Genomic DNA, 23,744 nt, shown 5'->3' on the forward strand with positions numbered 1-23,744 from the left:
ACTAGATAGCAGAGCATTGGACCCAGCTTTCCAGATGTGTCTCACAAGCTGAGTAAAGAGAAAGGATCACTTCCTCATCCTGATGATGACTCTCTAATGCAGTCCAAGGGGCTGTTGGACTTTTGTTGTAATGGAACATTGCTGGCTTCTGTCCAACTTGCTATTCATCAAGGCCCCCTATTCCCTTGTTTCAAAGCCACTTTCTAGCTGGTCAGTCCCCTGCATGTTCCTGGTGCAGGGGGATTATTCCTCTCCAGGCACAGGACCTGGCATTTCTCTCTACTGAAATTTATGAGGCTCCTCTCCGTTCATGTCTCTCTCTAGCCTGTTGAGGTCTCACTGAATGGCAGCACAAACATCCGGTGTACCAAACACTCCTCACAATGTATTTTGATGTATTAAATAAGGTACTCTAACTAGTTACATCTAAAGATTTTTGTAGGTAACATGTATTGATGGATATACGTGTTAAAATACGTATTATAGAATCCTAGAATCACTCAGGTCCAACCTTCAACAGAGTACTAAAGTCCACTACTATGGACTAACTGTGCTACCAAGTTCTAAATCTACACATTTCTTGAAGACCTCTGGGGATGGTGACTCAACCACTTCCTGGGCAGCCTGTTCCAGTGCCACACAACCCTTTCAGCAAACAAATTTCTTCAAACATCCAACCTAGACCTGCTCTCTGGTGCAACTTGAGGCCTTCTCCCCTTGTTTTTATCTCTTGATGCCTAGGAGAAGAGACCGATCCCTATCTCACCTCCTTTAAGATAATTGTCAGCTGTGCTAAGGTCTCCCCTGAGCCTTCTCTTCTCCAGACTAAACAACCCCAGTTCCCTCAGCCCCTCCTCCCAGGACTTGTGTTCCAGGCCCTTCAGCAGCTTCGTAGCCCTGCTCTGGACATGATCCAGGGCCTCAATGTCCTTCTTGTACTGAGGGGCCCAAAACTGAACATGGCACTCAAGGTGCGGCCTCCCAAAGCTGAGTACAGGGGGATGATCACCTCCCTGGTCCTGCTGGCCACACTGTTCCTGATACAAGCCAGGATGCCGTTGGCTTTCTTGGCCACCTGAGCACACGGCTGGTTCATATTCAGTCAGCTGTCAACCGATTCCCCCAGATCCATTTCCTCTGGGCAGCTTTCAGGCCACTCTTCCCCCAGCCTGTAGCATTGCATGTGGTTGTTGTGCCCCAAGTGCACAACAGTGTGCACATGTCTGGAACCAGAATTACGGCCTAACAGTTTATATCCAGGGAGAAGAGTTTGAGATTAATAGTGGACATTCTAGACAGGCTGATCAACTAGTTATATTGTAGTTATATTGAAATGTATTTATTAGGCCAGTTACATTCTTTCGTGTATTGACCACTAATCTTTCTTACATATTTATAAAAAAGGTTAATATTTTTGCATTATCTCTGTGCAAGTTGTTGTCCTTTTTATTTATTTGATTATTTCTTAGGTCAAAGAACCGTGGTTATCATCTTCGGAACCTGAGAGAAGGAAAGAAGAGGAACCTAACCATCTGGAAACAAGAAAGGAATGTCTGCAGTCCCCTTCACAGGGTCTAATGGGTAAAAAGATGCATATACTGTTTTTAATGTATGTAATGTTTTAATATTTTTAATTCAAAAGAGGGGTGGGGCAGGGGCAGAGAAAGTCAGAGAAAGAACAACTTTAAAATTTAACTGACTCATAATTTACAGTAACTTGAAGCACTTAAGAGATTTTTGCAGATTTTACATAAGGATAATTTTCTTTAATCTCTAAAATATATTGGAACTGCATTCTGTTAAGCAGCTTTGGTTTGGTCTTTACCAGTTTTCCACTGGTAAGAGTTTTGTTACCCTTATCAAATAATGGAAGATAAAGGTTTTATTTAATTTTGTAAAATGGAAGACTGAGTTAGTTATTGTGACAAATTAATTGATATGGTATGAGGAGAAATTTTTAACTGCTGCAATTCTTCAGTTCCATCACTTGTAATAGTTTGTGAGGGGGATGAATTTATACTATTGTAATTTAAGTATTTTCCCTCCCTTTCTCTACTCAAATAACCTATGTGTAGATCCTAAAATTCATGAGTACTGTTCGAAGGAGATGGAGAACATGAAAACACAACTTGAAGAACAACATACTCAAGAAGTGGAGTACCTCAGGTCCTATTTCCAACAACAGCTGAAAGAAAGTGAAGAGAGGTACACAACAGAGATTGTTCATTTGCAGGATAAGCTTCGGAGTGCTGGGGTATCCTCTGACTACACGAGGTATTAATCAGTCCTTTAATGCTTATAATGTTGTACTGCATTCAACCAGAAGTGTTCCAAATAACTGTTCATGTAAAGCTATGTGTTTTACTTTAAAATGTGTGAAATTCTTTATAAACACATCACTCTCATTCTGTTATTCTTTCAGTGCTACCAAGAAACGACAAACATTTCAAACAAGGTAGTGCAGCATTTAGAACTATGAAATGTTGTCAAACATGTAGCTTTTATAGGTAATAAAGGAAGGTATGTTAGTTGGAATAAAGTGGAAATGTCCCTTCACGTACATGAGATTTTCAGACATAATTTCAAATCCAACTCAACCAACTGCCACCCACCTTGAAACTCCAGGCAACAAACTTAACATTGAAGGATGGCTCGTGTAGGGTATTTCCACGGAATCAACACTTTTCTAGAATGTGTAGCATGATATTTGTGGCAGAGTTGCAGGCCACTTAACAGATTTTGTCTTTCATCAAGTCACAAGGCATGGGATGTTGCATATCAACCTCTTCCTGGCCCTGGCCAGTGTGGCCACGCAAGCCTGAAAGAGGTGGGAGTTTCTTGGGGGAATCCTGACAACTGTGGAACCTGGTTTTGGTTGGTTGCTGATTCTTTCACTGACTCATTGGATGTGTTCAAGGAGTGGTGGGTGCTTTTCTTTGTGGTCTATTCAGTGTCCTCTCTGGATTCCTGTTCTTCATTTAGTTGCACCTGTTGAACCATTCAGTGTTTGTGTTTTTCATTTCCCTTACTCACCCTTACTTGAGGGAGAGCTGGGTTTAATAGGCAGACTAGTGACAACTGTAGAGGGGAAATGAATAGACACAGTAGCAATGAGAGATATAACCTGGGGGGGGCGGAGGGGAAGAATTGTTTATATGTTTCTAGAAATTGTGTAGTGTTTGATACACTTACAACAGCTATCTTTCAAAAAGCAAAAGAACTGTGGTGAGATAAATCCTTAGAGGCTGTGAGAAATTGAGATAGAATTATTTTTCTTCAACTGTGACCTATCATAACCCAAACAGCTGTTTTACCCTAATTATTTGATCACAGCCTTTTCTCAGCCATCTGTGTTTTTCTATCTTTTAAACAGTATTCCTTTCATTCCTTAAAATATATTTGTGGTCTTCATTCATCAAATTAAATATGAATGCTAAAAATAATGGGTTAGTTTTTGTAGATATAAATGTCAAAAGGTTTATAAAATTATTCTGGATTCCCATTTCAGAATAATCTAAAACAGCTCTCAGATTTGAGCAAAAGAAAATCTTGATAGTTTCTCTAAAATCCTAGTATTGGTAAAGACTGTAAGTCTCATAGATAATAGTTACTTTCTAAGGATCTGTTTTGCTCCCTGTCTTTTAGCAAGGTGTTTTTTCTTTGTGGTGGCAGATCACAAAGACTAGAGCAGGGGGTTTTCTGGGTAGTTTGGTACTGTGTCTTATCCTTTTGGCAGTGTATTTCTGTTAAGTCTTTTTCAAAATGTAGTGAAAGGGGAACAGTGGTGTGCGGTTGTGTTTTGTTTTTACTGATTTGTAGTTGGGGGGGGAAAGTCTCTGAATATATTTCAGCATGTTGACAGCTAAACAGAAAATGAATCATTGTATTTCATACTACTTTCATGTGTATGCCTTTTCTTACTGAGTCATAACAGTGAGGAATCATATCCTAATGATTCAAACAGGCACTGTAGTATTCATCTTAATCATGGCAAGTCACCAAGCACAAAATATTCTCAAGAAGCTGTGAAAGACGTTTTTGTGTGTTGGTTGGCAAAACTGATGCTAAGTGTTAGTTTGAAAGAGCTAGTGTATGGAAGGCAGATGAATTATGAAGTCAAGTATATGAAATTAATGACATGGGGAAAGGTGTGTTGTGAAAAAAGTATGTGCAGTTATTGAATATTCAGTCTTTGAATATGTATGATGCATAGTATACTTGTATGTGTACATATTTGAACAGAGGAAAAAATAATGCGTATTGAAAGACTGAATTTATTTTAACCGTAGCTCCCTGTTTCTTTTACCTTTTTAGTATATCCACGGATTCACAAATGAAGCTAAAAGAGGTCTTCAGAAAAGTGAAGTGCACTGAAAATCTTCATCAGCAGAGACCAGATGTAACAATGGAGGTATAACTGTCAATACTTATCCTATAACTGCCAAGCATTATACTGCCAATATAATTTAGCTGTTTTGGTTCTCAGATGAAATTGAAATACAGGCTAATATTTGGTAGTAATTAAATAATTGTCTTAATACTTTGCTCTACAGACCACATTAGAGAAAATAGAATGATATATAAATTTTGCCAAACGGTATTTCTAGAAGTTAGGAGCAATAAAAAATGCTTTATAGATCCTGTCTTTTCAATTTCATTTTTTATCTATTCTCTGAAAAAAAAAAAAAAAAAAAAATGGTTGGGCTGCCTCTTGTAAAAGTAGGAAGACATCAGTGTTCAAATTCTGGGATTTCTTCAGGAGTCCTTAAAACATTCTGACTTTCCTTTGAAGAGTAGTTATGGAAGAAGAGTGATTTAAGTGAAATCCCAGTACTTTTTTAAGTATAGTTTCTAAAGATCATAGAAGCCAAACACAAATAGAAAAGACTCAATTCCTCCTCTAGGAGGCTAACTCCAAAATTCTGCATTTGAAAAACAGCGACACTATTTTCTGCTGCGGTCCTGTAGTTTCTCCCTTGTTTTCTTTGCATTTTGACAATTCAAATAGTGCTGAGAGATCAGTTGTTTCAAACTCAACTTCTAAAATTAATTTTGGTGCAGAAATGAGGCAAAGTCCTTTACCCAGTTTTGTGATTCAAAAATATGTGATTTAACAGAAATAAATGTGACCTAGTTGAGGGGAAAAAATCTCTTCAAACCTTTAAAATCTATGAAATGAAAGTACAAATACATGATCTGAGATTTCCTTTTTTTTTTTTTTTTTACTTACAGCTTGCTAGTGAAATTGAAATGAAAAATGATCTAGATGTTGTTCAATTGCTAGAAAAGCAGTACCAAGAAAGATTAGAAGAAGAAATAGCAAAGGTATTCCTTTTATTCTGTTATTTTAAAATATGTTTAAAATGCTGTCACTTTTGTTTGCCTTTCCTGACAATTGCCATATTGTATACAGTTTATTTTTTTTAACAAAGAATTGTTTTGTTCTGATTTTGAATATGTAAGTCCCATTAACAAACTTGCAGAAACATTTTGTTGTTGTTGTTGTTGTTTTTTCATTGTGGGATATATGTTAATTCCTGTAGTGCCTAGTTTCATACCTTTTCTTTTGTAACCAGGTGGTCCTTCAATTAATGTACTATTCATAATTCTGTTATAATGTCTGTTCATAGGCAAAGTGGTGGTGGTATTTATTCTCATTTAAAAGTTCAGTGAAATAAAACAACGTGGAACCATACTCACTACCAGAATTTATTTAGTGAATCTAGAGACACAGAGGGTGGATTTCTTGCTGCTTTAGGATTAACAGATGCTCAGGTTCAAAAGGAGTTACAGTTAACAGTTTCACATTATTTTCTGATCATATTTCATTGTTTATTTTCATGTGCTGTGTAAAATGTGTAGTTTTTTTATTGGATCTGGTGACTTTGAAACATGAGAATTAACTTTTAGACATTATTTATAAGATATACGTATACTAAATCATTGGTATTAGTATTACTTATTATTTGACTTCCAAAAACATTTTCATTTCTTTGTGGAATGAAGAATTCTCTCTGCATTTTATGTGTTTATGCCATTAACATGGCAGGTCACAAAACAGGTGAATCAAAGTAACGTAAGTTAAAAATTGGAAAAAAAAAAATGAATACTTTGTCAAAAGGTTTGTTATCAGAGTTAGGAAGGATGTTATAGCCAGTTATTAATGAGGATGACATTAATGTAAGTAATCGAAATTGCTGGAGTAAATGTTCCATTGGTCTCATCTGCTGCCAAGAAAACCCATCTTTATGGGAAATGGGAAAGTAAAGTACAAGATTGGCTTGTATTTTGTCATGGAGGGTTTCAAATTCAAAAGACAAGCTTGGGAAGGAAGAGTTACTTTTGTTGTTGTTTTCATGTGTGGTTTTGTTTGTTTTCTTTTCGAGTGTAACACTTCTGTATTTATTACGCATTTTTACTGTCTATTCTAAATCTAGCAAGTGACTGCTTGCATGATTAGAAAAGGGATCTATTTGTATTAGAAGGAGATGCTTAGCAATGCAAAAGTTATCAAGCTGTTGTAACTACAACTGCAGCTATTTAATGCGTGTAGAAGTTTCTTTCTAAGGAATTAAATACCTGTGCTGAATATCAAGCACATGGCACTGTTTCCCCAAAGTTCAATGTCAGTGAAATATTTATGGATGATACTTGGATAGATAGAGGAAGCTAAGCATGGCTGGACTTAGAACAGTATCTTAGAAGAATATACCAGGACTTTTCAGTCTCCTTGTAGAATCTAGGCTTTTTTTTTCTTTTTAAAGAGAACTACATAATTCCCTGCTATATAATATATTTTTAAATAGTATAATAAATAGTAAAATAGTAAGTAGTAAAATAAATAGTAAAATATGTAATATATTTTGAAAATATCATCACAGTTTGTTAGACCACTTTAAACACAGCGTGTCTGTATTTTAAGATACGACTGTTCATGATATTGACAAGGTATCTATATTCCCTTACCTTTCTAGATTCTGTTTAAAAAATGGTAAAGTCATAGTTCAGAACTTTTAGTACTTCTATTTATATTATTGATGGTAAGCAGGGAGATTTTTTCAGCAATAGGAAATTCTACAAAGTATAAATTAATACATATTTCTTGTATTTATTCAGGTAATTGTGTCAATGAGTGTAGCATTTGCCAAACAGAGTGAATTATCAAGAATTGCTAGGCAGAAGAAAGAAGAAACACAAACACAAATTGCACATCAACAGGGAAAACATTTTGAAATTAAAAAGGAGTGTAGTGAAGAAGAGGTTGACAGCCACCTTAAAGCAACAGAAAGGGGCAGTAAGCCTGAAGAAGAATTGAAATCACTTTGCAAAGAGCTCATCGAAGAATCTGGTGAGATGAACTTACTTGGAAAACAGCTTTGTTCTAATGGCAAGTCTGGTTATGTGTTAGGACAGAACACTCGTGAATCAGTGATTTCTGAAGAACTTTTCTCCCATGTCAAAGGGCATATGGCAGAGGAAACATTGGTAAGTGTTTTTTGTTTGTTTTAAAAATATATAACAACACATTTGAATAATCATTCAAGTGGATTTGTAGTTCCATTTCAATTAGAAGACGCCAAAGAAAGAAATTGAGATGAAAATTCAAAATTCAATTGAAATGTTTCCTTTTAAAAAGGATGGCAACTTTAGGTCTCAATTATCTACCTTCTTTCCAATGTTCTCCTTCATTATCATAGCATTATGGTATGCCATGAGGAAAGGAATATAACCCTGATTAAAGGAAAACATTATTCCATTTTGTGGTGAAACTGTATTGCAAGCAATAAGTTTGCTTGTAATAAGACTTTTTGCTTTAATAAGACTTTTTATAAGACTTTTTTATATTATAAAAATAGGAGTTTGCTTTAATAAGACTGTTTAAACTAAGTTATTTTCTCGTGCTTATGCATGGAACAGAGAACTTTTTAAACAAAACTTCGAGTCCCTTGTTCTCTATAAATGATATCAGCTGAAGAAAAAAGTTACAAAAGTAATATGTAAAGCATATATCTAATGTTTAGCACTTCAGAAACATGGGGGAAGGTGTAAGGCCTGGAATAAATATAGTAAAAAGCAGTCATAAATTTAGACTCTATGATTTAATCCTAGTTAATTTTGTTATTGAATTTGACACTAGCCAAAGCAAAAATTACACTTTCAAATTTGTGAAACAGTTGAATATTTGAATCTTGTATTGATAGTGACTATATCTCAATAGTGACTATATCCTGAACTGTAATACTTCTGTTTTGCGTGATACTGTTCTCTAAAACTTCTGTTGCAGTATACACACATTGAGTCACTTAATCACTCACTCACAAGCGTGTATATCTGCCACTCTGTTTTCTGTTGAGATCCCTGTGAGCTCAGAGGCATTAGAGTTATTTTGAAAATCTTGTCTTTTCAAGTGGAGAACCTAGACCTTTCAAGAAACAGGCACCACGATAATGCTTTAGTAATAGCTATTTTAATTTGTGAAAGTATTTTTTTAAATGTATTGAAATATTTTCTAGAATTTGTCTTTGAACATGAAATGCTAAAATAGTTCCAATATTTTAGTGCAACAATGTGGTGACAGCATCAGACATAGAAACATCGAGTCAGCTGTTGTTGTATGAGGAGCGTTTGGAAGACATGCGACAGGAACTAGTACGGCAGTATCAGGAACATCAGCAGGCAACAGAATTACTGAGACAAGGGCATATGCAGCAAATGGAACGTCAAAAAGAAAATCAAGAGCAACTCCTAGCAGAGCTTGAGAGTCTTAAAGTGCAATTAGCTGAGGTAATATGGTGCTTGGCATAGTGAGTTAACAATGATTTAATGAGGAGACTTTACCGTTCAGATTTATGTTTATTTATACTTGTGTATCTCTTAAGAGACAGGCGCACATTTAATATATGCATGCACATGCGTGTGTGCACGTACTCAAATATATGTTTGTGTGTACTGCAACTCATTAATTTATCTTAGTAATTTAAGTCTTCAAAATAATGTCACTTACAGGCTTCTCTTCAAACCCTTGAAGACAAATTGAAAGGCAAAGTTAATAGAATTCAGAAAAATTTGTCTTGCTCCGATTTAATTTCAACAATGTATATTTATATATGGAAATATTAATTAATGAATTCTAAAATTCTTTGATTTCACTGTGTAGTGGAAGTTGGGTTCCTTCAGACCTTACCCAAACTGTTCTGCTTAAGTTTGGGCTCAAGGAGCTCGGGAATCTAGAGAGCAAGTTGCATGCATTCTAGTTGTCTGTTTCTTCTCCAGCAGTGTCAGATGTCTGTTTCTCTTAGCTGCGTTTTAGCATCTTTCTATCATTTATCCTGATAATCCTTTCTTTTGATTTATACGTTTGTTTCTCCTTTATCCCTTTGCCAATTGCAACTGCACCTTTTGTCAAAGCTATCAAATTCCTGAAACTGATGAAAAATATTAGATAGAGAAATGCCAGCAGCATAAGTTCCAATTATTTTTTTCATGTCAAGGATGTTTATGCATAAGTACTGCATAGGAATTTGTGCATCATGTTTAAGCCATCAGTTCTTCTAGCAATTCTAAAAGAAGGTGTGCAGGCTTTTTAAAAAAAAATAACTTTTTACCTTTTACTTTCTGTTGTACAAAATTACATACTATGGCATGTAACCTTTAGAAGTAAAACATTCAGTTTACATTATGACCACCGTATTTCATGATGAGTGTCCAAATTCTGTGAAAACCTTAAATCAGCTATAAAATACCAAAAGAATTTTTAGCTGTATTTCAGTTTTAGAAAGCTTTCAATGTCTTTATAACCATTTAAAGAAATGGACTGAATTTTCATTGTGCAAAATACGTAACAAAATCAGAAGTGACAGGACTCACAAATACTCAGAAGCTTAAAAACCCTGTGTGTGCCTCTGCAACACTTCTTTCTTAGCGTGTCTCAATGGAGAATGACAGCCTGGCTGCAGAAAGAGAGAGAATTCTTTTAGAAGAACTGGAATCATTAAAGCAACATTCCTTACCTGGAAAAGAGAGGCAATTCTGTGAGCTACAAAACAACAGCACACAAACTGAGGTAAGTGTGGACTTTGACTGTCTTGGCAGCTGTGGCATATAAAACTGGTAAGATCTGGTTTGCTGCAAATGTTTTACATGTAATATACTTTCCTAAAAGATGTTGGGTACCCCTTGGTTTGAGCAGGATTAAGAAGTTGTAGAATTTAAGGTACTGGTAAACGTAGGTTTTTTACTTCAGGTAGTAGGAAGCAAGTTTAACAGCTTGTAGGTGGGGTTTATTAATATAGCTGTTTGCTCAGGTAAACTCACGTATTCATATTGCTATAGCAACAGCAAGCACAGACTGTTTAATCAGCATAACAAAGTTCTTTCTAATAAGCCCTGCCTTGGACTTCCTGTTTTGGTTTTTGTTTGGTTTAGTTTAATTTTTCCACATGGGAAAAGTATTTCTTGATTTGTGATTTCACGCAGAAGTTTTATTAACAAAACACAACTGATTTTAGTTTTAAATTTCATATTTTACCACTTATCGGAAGAATATGTTGTTCCTGGCATGACAGGATTTCTCTCTATTTTGTCTTCTCTCCCTTTTCAAAAACTTGCTCAGAATGAAAATGAAAACCAAAATGACGGGAGAGAGCAAATCTCGGTGGATAAAGATGGAGGAAGAAAGTCTGACGAAACATCTCCAGATCTTCTTTCTAAAGAAAGGTGCTTAGAACTGTTAGTTAAAAAAATATTATTTAAAGAAAAATCATAAGTGATATTCTTGCTGTTAAGTTAATAATATTTATAAGCTTTATTCTGACTGAACTTCATGATAATTTTTAATTCTAGATAACCATATTTAAGTGTTTTTGATTATAAATAACCATATTTCTAAGTTAACATACTTAAGATGAAATCAAATCTTATGTTTTATAAAACCTAATTTTCTAATGGCATAGAGGATGAGCCAAATTTTAGTCTGTTTTACTCTTTCATATTACATGCATACATAGAATTATGTCATTTATACAGATGTGTATAAGTAACACATTGTACATATATGAACTAAACTTATATGAATATAATTGTATTTGATAATGCATTTTGAATATTCTCTAACTTTTTTGATCTATGTAGATGAGCAATCTTTAATTGTCACACTGTGAAAAGAGTGGGTATTTAATGGGTAAATAACATTTTGAGAAATATTTATATTTATTGTATTTGAGGATATTTAATGAGTGCCAGGCGAAGGTGGATCTCTGGCCATTTTAGAAGAAAGTCTAGAAAAAATACCAAGATAATTTAAAATCTTTATAAATAGTTTCATTTTTCACATATTTCGTTTAAAAAAAAAAAAAGAAAAAAAAATGAATTTTAGCACAAATGTGCTTTTTAATATTTATGTATGTTATGTGTTTTTTGGTCTTAAAAAGCAATCTCGACTTTACCAATTCAGTTGCAAAATTTTCCTGGTTGCACTGGTGTGTAAGGGATAAAACATGATTTGAAAGCAGGGGAAAATCAAAGTTCTGATTAATTTCTGTCCTGCAGGCATGGTTTTCAGAAGGCTAATCAGAAACTCATGAAGATTCTTTTAGAAGTCGTGAAGACAACTGTGGCCACGGAGGAGACAATTGGTCGCCATATAGTTGGGTTACTGGATAGGTCTGGGAAGGTCCAGCCTTCCAAACCAGCTGGATGGGACGCAGACCCAGAGGAGTCAGTAAAACCTTGTGTCCGTGTGGGATATGAAAAAGGTACTTATTGTATGGTTTTCTGTTTCATAATAAGTATCATTTGCATGCTTTCTTTCTGATATTTAACTACCCTTCATTTTGAAGTTTTTAATTAAAAATAATATTTATTTTTTACTATCAGTCATTTGAATACATATGATATCTGTTCCTAAGAGACAGCATTTCAGGAGTTGGTTTTGGGTATGACCCAGACATGACTTTTGCAAAGCCTGCAACAGAATGGGAAAGGGAAAAATATAAAAAATAATTATGTTCCTGTCAAAGGGGGAAAAGAGAAAGAGAATGAGAAAGAGAAGATAGGTGCATGGAATCTTGCATCAACTTAACACCCCATATGCATGGGGAATGGAAGCTAATGTCAAAGCATGTACCTCTACTAGTACACGTAGTGTACGTAGGGATGTTGCTGGTCACTGAGACCAGCTGGCATGGGACAGCCTGTATTTATGCTTGTGGACTTTCGTAACTTCCCAAAGAGGGTGGTTGCATGCGAACAGACTTTTGGAAACAGTTTCAGGAACTTTCTAACTCCCAAGCCCTGCCCATCAACTGTTCAGAGGAGTGCTAGTTGGCATGAGCCTAAAGGAGCATTTTAACGGTGTAGGTAATTGCTTACTGGTGCCGAAGAATTTTCCCAGGCACTGCTTAATTTTCTATGATTATGCTGAGGTAGTGTCTGTTCATTTCTCTTCTGGGCAAGAATAGGAGCTCTGTCATATTGCCATTTAGGTACCTATGGTAAAAGAAGCCAGTGTAAAGATGTGTATGTTCGTCCTGGGCACACAACATACAACAGATCAGTTCAGACTAAAACATATCATGCATCTGGTTTTGTCTGAAATTTTAACTATTGTGAATACAAAAAAGAACTATGTACTACTTTTCAGTATTAAGAAAATATATACTACAGAGTAATCATACAAATAGTAAAAGATGAACTCTTTAATCCAAAACATAGATAATTAAATACTGCTGATTGCTTATACCTTTAAACCATGGGGCAAGTTTAAAAAGCATGTATGACTTGTGCCACAGTGGCAGCTCTTTCAGTCTTTTTCTCCACAGGTTATCTGCAGTGAAATGTGTATAGCTGCTGCAGTCTAAGGATTCTTGAAGTTTTTCAATTAACAGCACCTTCATGGTTTTATAGTACTGGTGTTTCACTAAAAAGCCTCATAACTTCTATTTTCTGCATGTTTCACTGTATTTAATTATGAGGAAAATTAACATACTTTTTGAGGACTTCTGAGGCTTTACCTTTCTTTCCCCACATTTTAGATTTGGTAACTAAGGTTCTGGCCTAAATTTTTGGTACTTGTCCAGGGACTAGAATTGAAGGAATCACTTCATTCAAAATGAAGAATTTTTGCATTTTACTTTGGGGTGGGAAATGAAGGGGGTAGACATATGTTCAAGTAGTTCAGAGTAAGTGTCTTGAAACACTACTAGCTATCTTCCACACTGTCTCTTAGCCAAGTGGTAAAAGTAGCAACAACCGGCCTTAAAGTTTATCACCTCCCTTTTGCATTCTGAGGTAGTCTTTATGTAAATTGCATTTTAAATCTGTTTTCTATATTGGAAACAGTAATTTATAAATATTCTTCATATCCTGAATGTTGTCACTATATTGTGTAAAAAGCATTTCAAAACATACATTGATCAAAGAAATTAAAACATGTTCCCATTATGAGACAAGTGATTACAGGCCATCACAGTTATATTTATTCTGTTGTAACTAGTACTGTACTGAGAATATTGTTCCATTTTCAGAAAAACATACATAACTCTATGTGCAAATTGCTAATACATCATGACTGCATTTTGCAGCTCTCATATGTGCCTGCTCTGCGCAGTTGTGCACAATACACAAAACGTAGACGCTTTTTGCCTGCTTCTGCACCACCATGTGTTTACTTGTCACTAATTATTGTCATTAACAATTCTTAACAGGGAGGGACTATTCGCATTACAGGGAGAGCACAGAAGACTACCTTTATTTGGTATTTTGGGTGGATAAAATTTGAAATTATGCTTAGGTTTAGTAATAATAATAATAATAATAATCATCATCATCATCTAAATGTACTGCAAACCCTGTTCTTATTGTTTTCTGATGAAAGAGTACTCTCTTAAATAAAAAGGAAATGTATTACATTCCTCTAGAGATGAAGATCGACTGTTTTATCTCTTGTGTTTGTCATTGGAGTGTTTTGTGAAGAGGTAATTAAGGATCTACTACTCTTTAACAAAGCAATTCATGTGTCACTGTAATGCCCCTTTAGCACAGAGCTGTATTGGTAGAGCAGCTTTCCACATACCATTTTTTTATTTCAGTGTTCTTTTTCATGTTCGGAAATAATCATATAAAAATGAACAAACAAAGGAGAGAGTAAGGATTAATGAGGATCCAAAACTTCAGTGGCTCTAATGGGTGAATTCATAGCTTGTCATTGATTTCAGATGTAGGATTGACAGTTTGGGTTGGTTGGTTGGTGGGTGGTTGTTTTTTGTTTGTTTGTTTTTAATTTCTTTCAAAATACAACAGCATACTTGCTGTGTGCATAGTTCTGCCACTAAGGTCAGACAGCCCAAGTAGTGATTGTACTGTTTCATCAGCTGAAGCATTCAAACCTGCTTCAAATAGAAATAGAGGACATTCTCCTAGTGTTTTCAGTAACAGGACTGTTGCTACTCATTTCTCATGCTCCCACAGAATGGTCTGAAAGACCATAATCTTCTAAGAAATTTTATCACTGCTTTCTGGAAGAAAGAAATAGATATATACTTTTTTCTATATTGTAATCTGTGCTCGTTACTGTATTTTCCAATGTCTGACCAAACAGAACTTTCTTTTTAATTAGGTAATTTGTAGGAATAAATTCGTACCAATAAAAATCGGGTAACAAAATAGAAAAAACATGTTCAATAAAGTGAATTCTCTGTGACCTTCTGAACATAATCCATATTTATTGACAGGCAAAGCTCAGACTACTATTTATGTTGAGTTGTTTTAGCATTTTACAAAGCTGAATCATAAAGGTCTCATGCTTATAACCATAACTTCATTTACAGAGTGTATAGAGTTTTATCTGAGACCTTGCCTAGGGTACGGGCTAACACAAGATTTTATTTGCAGCACAAAGAGCGAAGTTCAAATTTCAGTCATAAAACATTTAACTTGAAGTGAACAGCACTTGTGCAAAGAAATCCAGTGACTGAATTGCAGAGGGAGATTCGGGCCAGGAATCACCATGATCGAGCCCTTTAGATGGATTACCTCGGGTAGAGGGGCTGCAGTAATGCACATTGCCTGTGTGGTTGTGGCATCCCTTGAACATGAAACCCTCTCGCCTACTTCCTGGGCTCCTTGTTCCCTTGCACCAGGAAGAAGGCAGTGAGTAGTTACACTCATTGAACTGTCACAATACCAAGTTTCTGTTTGTGTTCAGCTTGTAACCCCTGAGCACAGTTCTGTGGTGGAATCACGGAAATAGACTGAGGCATTAGCTTAAAGTGACATGAAATATGTCTCAAATGAACTAGGTATTGATCCATAAATGTCAGGTGGCAGCTTATAAACAACATCTGTATCTGAAACTTCGGAGTGAGCACTGTATGTTTTTTTAAAGGTCTAATGGCCGTGACATCTGATATGCTGAACTGCAAACTTCATGGCAAAGGAAAAACTGTAAACCTTTTATTTTGCATTACAATTAATATTCAGTAGCAAATGGCACTTTTATTTGTGCTGGTTACATTCTAATTATTATTTTGTGTCAATGGAAAAAAAGAATTTGGGGAAAGAGAATTTGGTTGTAATGCTTGGAGCAGTGACTGTCATTGTAAGGGTTAGTACAAATGGGGGTCAGGTGGTCAGCTGCCATGGGGGTTAATCAGATTTAACAACATTTCTGTTTCTTGCTTCTGAAACCTTTCTGGAAGTATGCTGTGCCATAACACTTTGGTGCACTAAGGCTATTGTCAGTGAGAAAATGCAGAGACTTTCACTTTGCGGTTACAAGACGCTGAACTTCCTGTTCTTAAAGTGCCAGTTAATAGAAGTTACACTATGGGTGTCTGCATTATCACGTCATTGATTTCTTTTTGCTTGAGTTGTCAACCCCACAGTATAAACAAAATTATTGCAGTTTTGAGTGTATTTGATACTCTTTCCTTTTTTGAAGGCCGTGAAGTTTCCACATACCAAATTATACTATAGATGACAATTCTCCTTTTCCTTCCTCTTTTTTTTTTATAGCCATTTCAGGGAAATTATGATGTTCCATTGTAAGATTTTTCATATAACAACTTTAGACTTTAATATAGGTTCATTTTGTTTATATCTAGAAGAAATGGTAGCAAATTACAAATTAATTGATATTGGTAAGAGAAGAGTTTAAAATATTGTTACTTGTTGGAGGCCAAATTGTACACTTCTGGTCACTGGCAAGAAAAAATAATAATATTAGTGATGCTCTTAGTGTACGAGACATATTCCAGACCTGGCTTTGAATGACATTAATTCTGAGCAGTCATTGATGTTTTTAGATTTTTCTCTACGAGTTTCCAGACAGTCAGAAGTTCAGATGCTCTTGCAACAGACTGCAAATTTCCGCAGTTATTTTGTATAATGTTTATTTTTGTGTTTGAGTTACACTCATTGCACAATTCAGATATACCTATCAACCAAATAATTCACTAAAATATAAGGGTTATAGAACATGAATTTTACACTGGGTTAAAGTTGTGTACGTTAAGATTCACTTTTCAGAGCCAAACTTTGCCCACATGTGTAAATATATTCAAAGTTTGACTGTCTTTAAAGCCAGTATGTTTTTTAGGTAGGGAAATTGAAATTTTAAAGTTTTTTTTTCTTTAATTTACCTAAGAAATAAAAGCTGACATGTTGTGCAGGAATATTACACAGATAATTTGTGCTCCATTAGGAGAGAACTAGATTGTGCATTTTCTAATATGTTGTTGTTTTATTTATTTTATTCATAGCTGTGCTACGGTGCTGTGTCCATACTTTTATGTTGTGAGATCTCTGGAGCTAAGCAGGGTCTTATGTGGTCAGTACTTAAGATGAGTGACCTCCCAAGAGCATCAGGTGTTACAGTAAGTGTAGTGTGTTCATAGCTCAGTAAGGAATGTTTTCCCTCAACTCAGACTATAAAAAACAACTTCAACACAGCATTTGGAAATACTTACACTACCAGGTACCCATCTGAAATGGTGGTCCTTTAAAGCTTCTGCTTCAGTATTGATGTGTTGAGACACCCAGAGTCCTCTAAGTTTGGGTGCTGAGAAATCAGAATGCTATTCAGTGAAAAATATGAAATCATTCATTTTGCAGCCATCCTTACATTGCAGGGTCTTGAAATGTTATGGTGTTATGAGAAAACTTTTATTCTCCTCAAACACAAAGGTTTATTAGTGTGCTGGCAGAACAGGGTGACTCCACTACAGTAGTTTATGACTGAAGATCCAAAGTGCAGTACTCAAAAGTGCTTTGAAATCCTGCATAGATTAAATCCTGTCATAATTCTTCATTCCATTGATGTATATAGTGAGTTTTCTGTTTGTTTTTTGTTTGTTTGTTTTTTAATTTGGAGTGTGAAAAGATTTTGTAAATTTATATCCCACGTATCTAAAAGGAGATACGAAACAGTAATGATATACCTTGAAGAAAAAAGAATTATTAAATACGTCTGCATTTAAAAAAAGTCTTCTCAATTATAAGATAAAAGTAAACAAAACTAAACCTTTCTAAATTAAACTTGGTGTGGATTAGTTTGTTGTATGTGGGTCATGTATCATCTACATCCATAATGAAACAAATGTATACATGTGTTATTATCAGGATGTATGCAGCTGCCTAACAGTAAGTCAACCAGATGGTCAATCATGTTGCAACTTGTTAAAAGAAAAATAAAAATTGTGGTGGGTTCAAACAGCATCAACAAGAGAACTTGCATTTCTGATGTTATTTGCATGCCTGTTTAAGAGGAGAGCATTATAAGGAAATTGGGTCCCACGAGAGTGCTATCTACATTTTCAAAGGCAATTTATAAAATTGACCTATTATAATTTCATTTGAATTTCTGTAGCTAAACAAACTGTTCCAGTTCAGCTGTCACAATTCATGGAGTAACCAGGAACTTAAATTCAAAGATAACGTAGTATTGTAATTTCATTGCATAACAGGCATTGACTGCTCTTAACTCATGTAGGCATACCACTGTTTCAAAAAAAAAAAAAAGTATTTTGGGGGAAGAAAAACTTGAGAAAAAACATCTAATTGTGTAGGTATATATATAAAAATATAAATATATATATAAGATATTTAAATATTTTAAAAATACTTTATGAAAATAAGCATTTAATTTTTTTTCCCCAATAACATTTATTTGTGGCATTTCAAATATAACAGCCTTATGACACAGCAATTCTTAATTTTTAAAACATTACATCACTGATAGCCATCTACTGGTGTGATGACTTACTATTGTATGATTTCACACTGAAAGTGTGATTTTAAAACAGGAGTTTGCTTTCTCTTGTCTGGCTTCAATGCAGCCCTGAATTCTAAATTTAGCAAATCTACTGTTTTCTAGATGAATTGCTGTCGGTTCCATACCACTGGCAAATTTGGTGTTTCCTGCTTTTCAGACAAAATAGATAAAGACCCTTAAAGTGAATCAGAACTTAGAAAATTGAGAGTAGGAAGATGCCATGTTGCCCATCAGTTGGGACAGCTACAGTTCCCCTGCATTGTACTTGCTTTGTTCAGCTACCCATTTTAATTAGTTTTTCGGGTCACTAATGATAATGCTGATTATTGATGTTCTGTATCTGGCCTTTGTCCTGAGAAGTTGAATTGCATGTGTGTCATTCCATTTACTCACTTGAGCCTGTGTTTTTGAATTACTAACTTGAATTATTAACGATCGTGTGTTATAGCACACTAACCAACAGTGGCTGATGGTCTAGGTTTTCTTTACCTGGTCTTGCTTTTAAAGACCAGGCAAGTCATTACTGCAAGTTACTCTGAAGATTAAGGGTAACTTAGAGGAACAAAGGTTTGCAAGATGAGAGCAAAAAGGGAAAACTTTTTTGAGCCCAAAAGCATACTGAGAGGATGTCTAAAATATTCTGTTAATATCTCATTTTCTTTCTGCCTTCTGCTTGTTTTTATTTAACACATTGTGTAGCTTCTTTGTGAAAATTTTAGTATGTAATATTTCCTTTTCAGTCTTTGTGATCAATACAGATATTTTTATCATGCTATGACTTGTCTTTCTAATGGTAACTCCAGCATAGTTTTTCATGTATTGAAGTTCTGAGTCTATTTAAAAGATAACTGTCATTTTTTTCCAGAGCCCTGTTCCTCATATCATGGTAGTGGCATGGGAGACGATGATATTAACCTGTGGTCAGGAGCAACAGATGAAGGACTGCTGAGCCAACATCTTGCAGAAAGTGGAATGGAATTAGATCCTGAAAATGAAGAACTAGTTATGAATATCAGTTCTCGACTACAGGCGGCTGTTGAAAAGCTTCTGGAAGCTATCAATGAAACTTCGAATCAGGTAGTGTGATCTAACAGTAATGTGTTTTGAATTTTGTGTCTTTTTTTTTCTTTATTTTCCTCATGAATGTATTCTTATAAGCCTAAAAACTGTAGGCTCCTTTTGAAAGCTGAAACAGTTCAGGCTTCAGGTGCCCAAACCAAAAAAAGTTTGCTCCAGCATTACTGTACTGATGAATGTAGATTCACGCTGTGAATTGGACTAGGACTACAAAGGATGCCTGAATTTAGACAAGTATATCAATCTAGGGCACTCTTTCATTCCTCATACGTGTCATCTGCATTCTACCATGATCCAGAGATGAGGCAGGAGGTGTCAGAGCACGTTGAGCTGGCCTGTGTGAAGACAGAGGTTTGAAGGGAACTGGGCCCAGTTCTCTTGACAGACGTTTTAGTCAATTGGCTCAGCAAAAAGGTGGAGCTCTCCTACTGTGTCTTCCAACTAGGATTTAAGCATGGCAACTTAAGCACATACCTACCTTGCTATCAGAAAAGGATAGGCACTCCAGCCTTCTGGTGTGTACGGGAGCTACGTGGTTCATGAATTGCCTCCAGAGATGAGGCAGTGTAATTCCTCTTTGTTGTAGGGGGAATTTGCATGGTGGGATTTTAATTGTTCTCTGGAGTACTTCTCTATTAATTGAAACGGGAGTTATGTACCTAGCTCAGACACTTCAAATCACACTGCTTATACCAGGTGCTTAACTTTCAGATGATGCATATCTCAATTTGAATGTACCCTAAGTAAATTTTGGTATTTCACTATTATTTTTAAGTCACTGTCTCTTGAAGAGCTCAGTCTTCAAAGTCAGCTCTTTAATTTACTTCAGACTAGAATTCAAAGGCAACTGTGTTTTATGCTACAGCCCCGTTTGTTAGTTAACCTAATAGTGACATTATTTAAAAGTTGTTGCTTTCTTGTCTCAGGGTATAAAATATGTAAATCATGACTACTGGAAATGAAGGAGAAAAAAGCTGTAGTGATGAAATATGAAAATTCAGCTGTCTAATACTTTAAAAGTTAAGGGCATTTAAGTATTTGTTACTTTTGAAAAATGCTTCAAAATTAAGTTGATACCCTTTTTTTTTAAGGAAAAAAGATAAAAGGCTAACTTGTGACTTAATGAAGTTGAAATAATATAAATGCAAGTTCAACTCACCTCCGCCTCCCCCCCCCCCCCCCCACACACACACTACAGTTTACTAAAGCAAGGAGTCTGATGGATCTTGTAAATCAGTTTCTGCAGTGCATTTGTTTTCAAACTGATTTCTTCAATAGATCTCTTCTGTTTAAGCATAAGTTCAGTTAAATAGGGATGTTTGATGTTTTGAGGTGCTTTTCTTGTTGGGTTGTTGGCTTTTTAGCTTAAGTACCAGCATTACATAATACTGAAAAAGGATACAGAAACTGTAATATATGTAGTCCTTAAAAACACTGTTAGACATCAGTGGGAAGTCTTGCATCATCTTGCATTTAAAGAACAGGTGATGTAGACAAAAACAACTTCAAAGTGTTGCAGTAATTAAGAATTCATGCCGCAACTTACAGCAGTACTGACATCTAGTCCAGTTGGTGCTTCTTTCTTCCAAATATTTTGCTTCTGATGTTTAAAAGCAGTAACCTAACTTAAAAGCAGTAACATAAACCTAATTTATTTTATTTTCATGACTGATGTTTTTATATTAAGTACTTACGTCTCACGGTAGCAGCAAAAGTAATCAGTATATTCTAAACAGCTTATTTGTATTTGTCACTTGATCACGAAAATTTATTTTCCCTTTGTAGCTTTATAGTAGCCTTTACTAATACCAGCAACAGTTATGTTTTTGCTCAAACACATACATGCACTGTTTTTTCCCATGAGAATGAAGTAGACAAATATGGATTTATCCCTGAAGGTCATATTTGTGTTTTGTTTTGTGTTTTTTTTTAAGTAAATAAGTTGCTAGTCTCTTTGGACATTTTCTTACAGTATTTAGTATAAATCTGGACATAATTTCTAGCTGTCCCATAGAGGTACTCTGCAAGAATTCGTTGCTTTGCAAAGTCAGTTCTGTGGCTACTAAATTATACACAGTTCCTGTATATACCAAGGGTGACTAGAATTATTTTTAAATATGTAGAAAACTAATACTTCATAAAATAGTGCAGAATGGAGAAAATAACGTAAAATCACAGACAGAAAAGATTTTACACCTGTCCTCTAAATCATCTATATTGTGGTACAAGCATGTACACATTTCTTAAAATACACTTAAAAGAGTGAGAAAAACTTGGCAAAATCTTCAAAGAACTATTTGAGACCTGTCTGAACACACACTTTCAGACCTGAAGCACAGTGTGGCTCCTTTCAGGCAGGGCATTCAGTGGGTGCACTAATTCAGATTCCACCTGCTGGTGTTACGTGTAGGTAAATAAATCACGCCCCTCCCATGTTCGCTTTCGGCTGGGAGATACTAACAGGAAACCTTTAAACCAGGTGAGTTTGAGAAAGCTCTTCCTGTTGAATTAACGCAGAGAACGAGAATGAAGGCAAGCAGTGACATCGCTGTATTTCTTTCACTTGCTGTAGTGGAGGTGGAAAATTATTACTTTTTTGCTCTCTGTTAGCTTGTATGTCTGCTGCAGTGTACCTGTTCAGGTCAAACAAAATTACGCTTCCTTGCCTTGGATATTACCTGCCAGCTGCTATTGGAAGATTTGTGGTGCTTTTTCATGTGAAGCGTCTCTAAGAAGGATTTTTAGGAGTGACCATATGAAGTTATCATGCACCTCTTTCTCTTTTGGATTATTGTGCTCCTGAATTGTTCTGCCTGAGTGTGAGATCTGAGGCTTCCTGGCGATCCTGAGTAGGTTTGTCACTGACAGTACTGATAAGCGTTTTCAGATTGTCAAACGTGTGTGTTCTATTACAAATTGCTCTTAGAAACTTCTGAAGCCAGCTTAGGTAGCGCAAAATACCTATGTGACGGTTGAGAAGACGGTAACAGCAGTGTTTTTGGGAATGGATTCTTACCGCACCTACTGGGCATCTAATCTCTTCAGTAGTTTGTGGACAGAAGGCCAAGAAGAAGATGCGTATGAGGTTGAATCTCGTGTGCCTTTACCATATCCTTTTCCTTTCACTGAACACTTGGATGAGAATAATTCTGTAGTTGTAAATACTTCAGTTTTTCACTTCAGACACAAAAAAAATGGGCACATATTAAAAGTTGTCTCTAAAATCTCCTTGCCTACACCTCCCTACTCAGTAAGTATAAAAGTTGTTTTTTAAAAAAATAAATATTTTAACTTGCTTAAATAGAAGAGAATGCAATGGAAATGGTGTAAACTTGTCTCCTTATTGTTAATCAGTGTACTAATGACAGTCATTTCTCCTAGGCAATTTTAATGGGCAATTAAACATCTTTAGTTATACAATTCTCCGTGTTCTTTATTAACAAAATTAATTTAGCAGACATGGAAATATATTGATTTATATAGATTTGAGGTATCTTTTTAAGGTACTTCAATTATACTTACAACGTTACATTTTTTTCTCTGTAAAAACAATTTAAGAAGAAAGGAAGGGCACTGCAGTCACGTGTTTTTCCTTTATAGCTTTCATGCACTAACTAGTAACATTAACTGGCACAAGCTTGCTAATGCTTCCAGTGATCCCATAAAGAAATGTTTATACCTGAAAGATTATGCTCATGTTTGCTTTTCTTTTTTATGTTGTCCTCTGATATTTTGAATAATACCTTGAGATTTTATTACTGAAAAGAGCTGGTGAACAATTTTTATTCAAGTTTCCGCTGGAGTTGCATTTGAGTTCATTTAATGCATTTGAGTAAGCCATTTTTATGGTCATCTATGTACAGTAAATCTATCATATGTTCTCCTTTAACTGAGGTGGGGCTTTCATACAGAATTTCAAAATCTAAGAATAGAGTGAGAAGACTGTAATTGTTAAAATATTTTCAACCAGTGCAGATATTCACCTGAAGTATTTACACAGTTTTTTAATTCTTGTCAGAATATTCTTGTTCAGGGTGATAATGTCCATCTGAAAATGAATGCTCTAGAAAACAAATCAAGTCTTTAAATACAGTGTACTATAAAAGAGAATGTATTGATACTTCAGATGTTCTTTTCAATTTTATTTGAATTAATTTTTATTTATAAGTGTGTAATTTTATGTGTAATTTTCTATAAAGCATTCCTAACACCTTTTTCAGGGATTTTAAAGCATGTTGATTGTACTCATGAACTTAGCTGGAGATGGTGACAAAGCCATTATGTAAAAAAAAAAAAAAATTGACAGATAAAATATGTTCAATAGAAACTGTAGCAAAGCCACAAAAGTTACTCTTACAAATATCTGCCAACAACTGTAATACGAAAGGGAAAAAATGAG

The 23,744-nt window shown here is 35.2% G+C and overlaps 1 protein-coding gene across 8 annotated transcripts in view; it reads left to right on the plus strand.

Moving 5' to 3' along the window:
- AKAP9 (A-kinase anchoring protein 9) overlaps positions 1 to 23,744 on the plus strand; it is a 116,373-nt gene that overhangs the window by 51,505 nt on the left and 41,124 nt on the right. For 7 of the 8 annotated variants that reach the window (XM_068673931.1, XM_068673926.1, XM_068673928.1 and 4 more), the window contains 10 exons: positions 1,470 to 1,581; positions 2,076 to 2,274; positions 4,315 to 4,411; positions 5,233 to 5,325; positions 7,117 to 7,485; positions 8,560 to 8,784; positions 9,923 to 10,063; positions 10,613 to 10,716; positions 11,548 to 11,753; positions 19,134 to 19,345. In XM_068673931.1, the coding sequence (XP_068530032.1) occupies positions 1,470 to 1,581; positions 2,076 to 2,274; positions 4,315 to 4,411; positions 5,233 to 5,325; positions 7,117 to 7,485; positions 8,560 to 8,784; positions 9,923 to 10,063; positions 10,613 to 10,716; positions 11,548 to 11,753; positions 19,134 to 19,345 (1,758 nt within the window). Of the gene's footprint in view, positions 1 to 1,469; positions 1,582 to 2,075; positions 2,275 to 4,314; positions 4,412 to 5,232; positions 5,326 to 7,116; positions 7,486 to 8,559; positions 8,785 to 9,922; positions 10,064 to 10,612; positions 10,717 to 11,547; positions 11,754 to 19,133; positions 19,346 to 21,804; positions 22,596 to 23,744 lie in introns of those variants that run through there. The other variant, XM_068673933.1, reaches the window with a different exon arrangement.

The sequence above is a fragment of the Anas acuta genome, chromosome 2, assembly GCF_963932015.1.
Source record: "Anas acuta chromosome 2, bAnaAcu1.1, whole genome shotgun sequence".
In the NCBI taxonomy this organism is placed as follows: domain Eukaryota; kingdom Metazoa; phylum Chordata; class Aves; order Anseriformes; family Anatidae; genus Anas; species Anas acuta.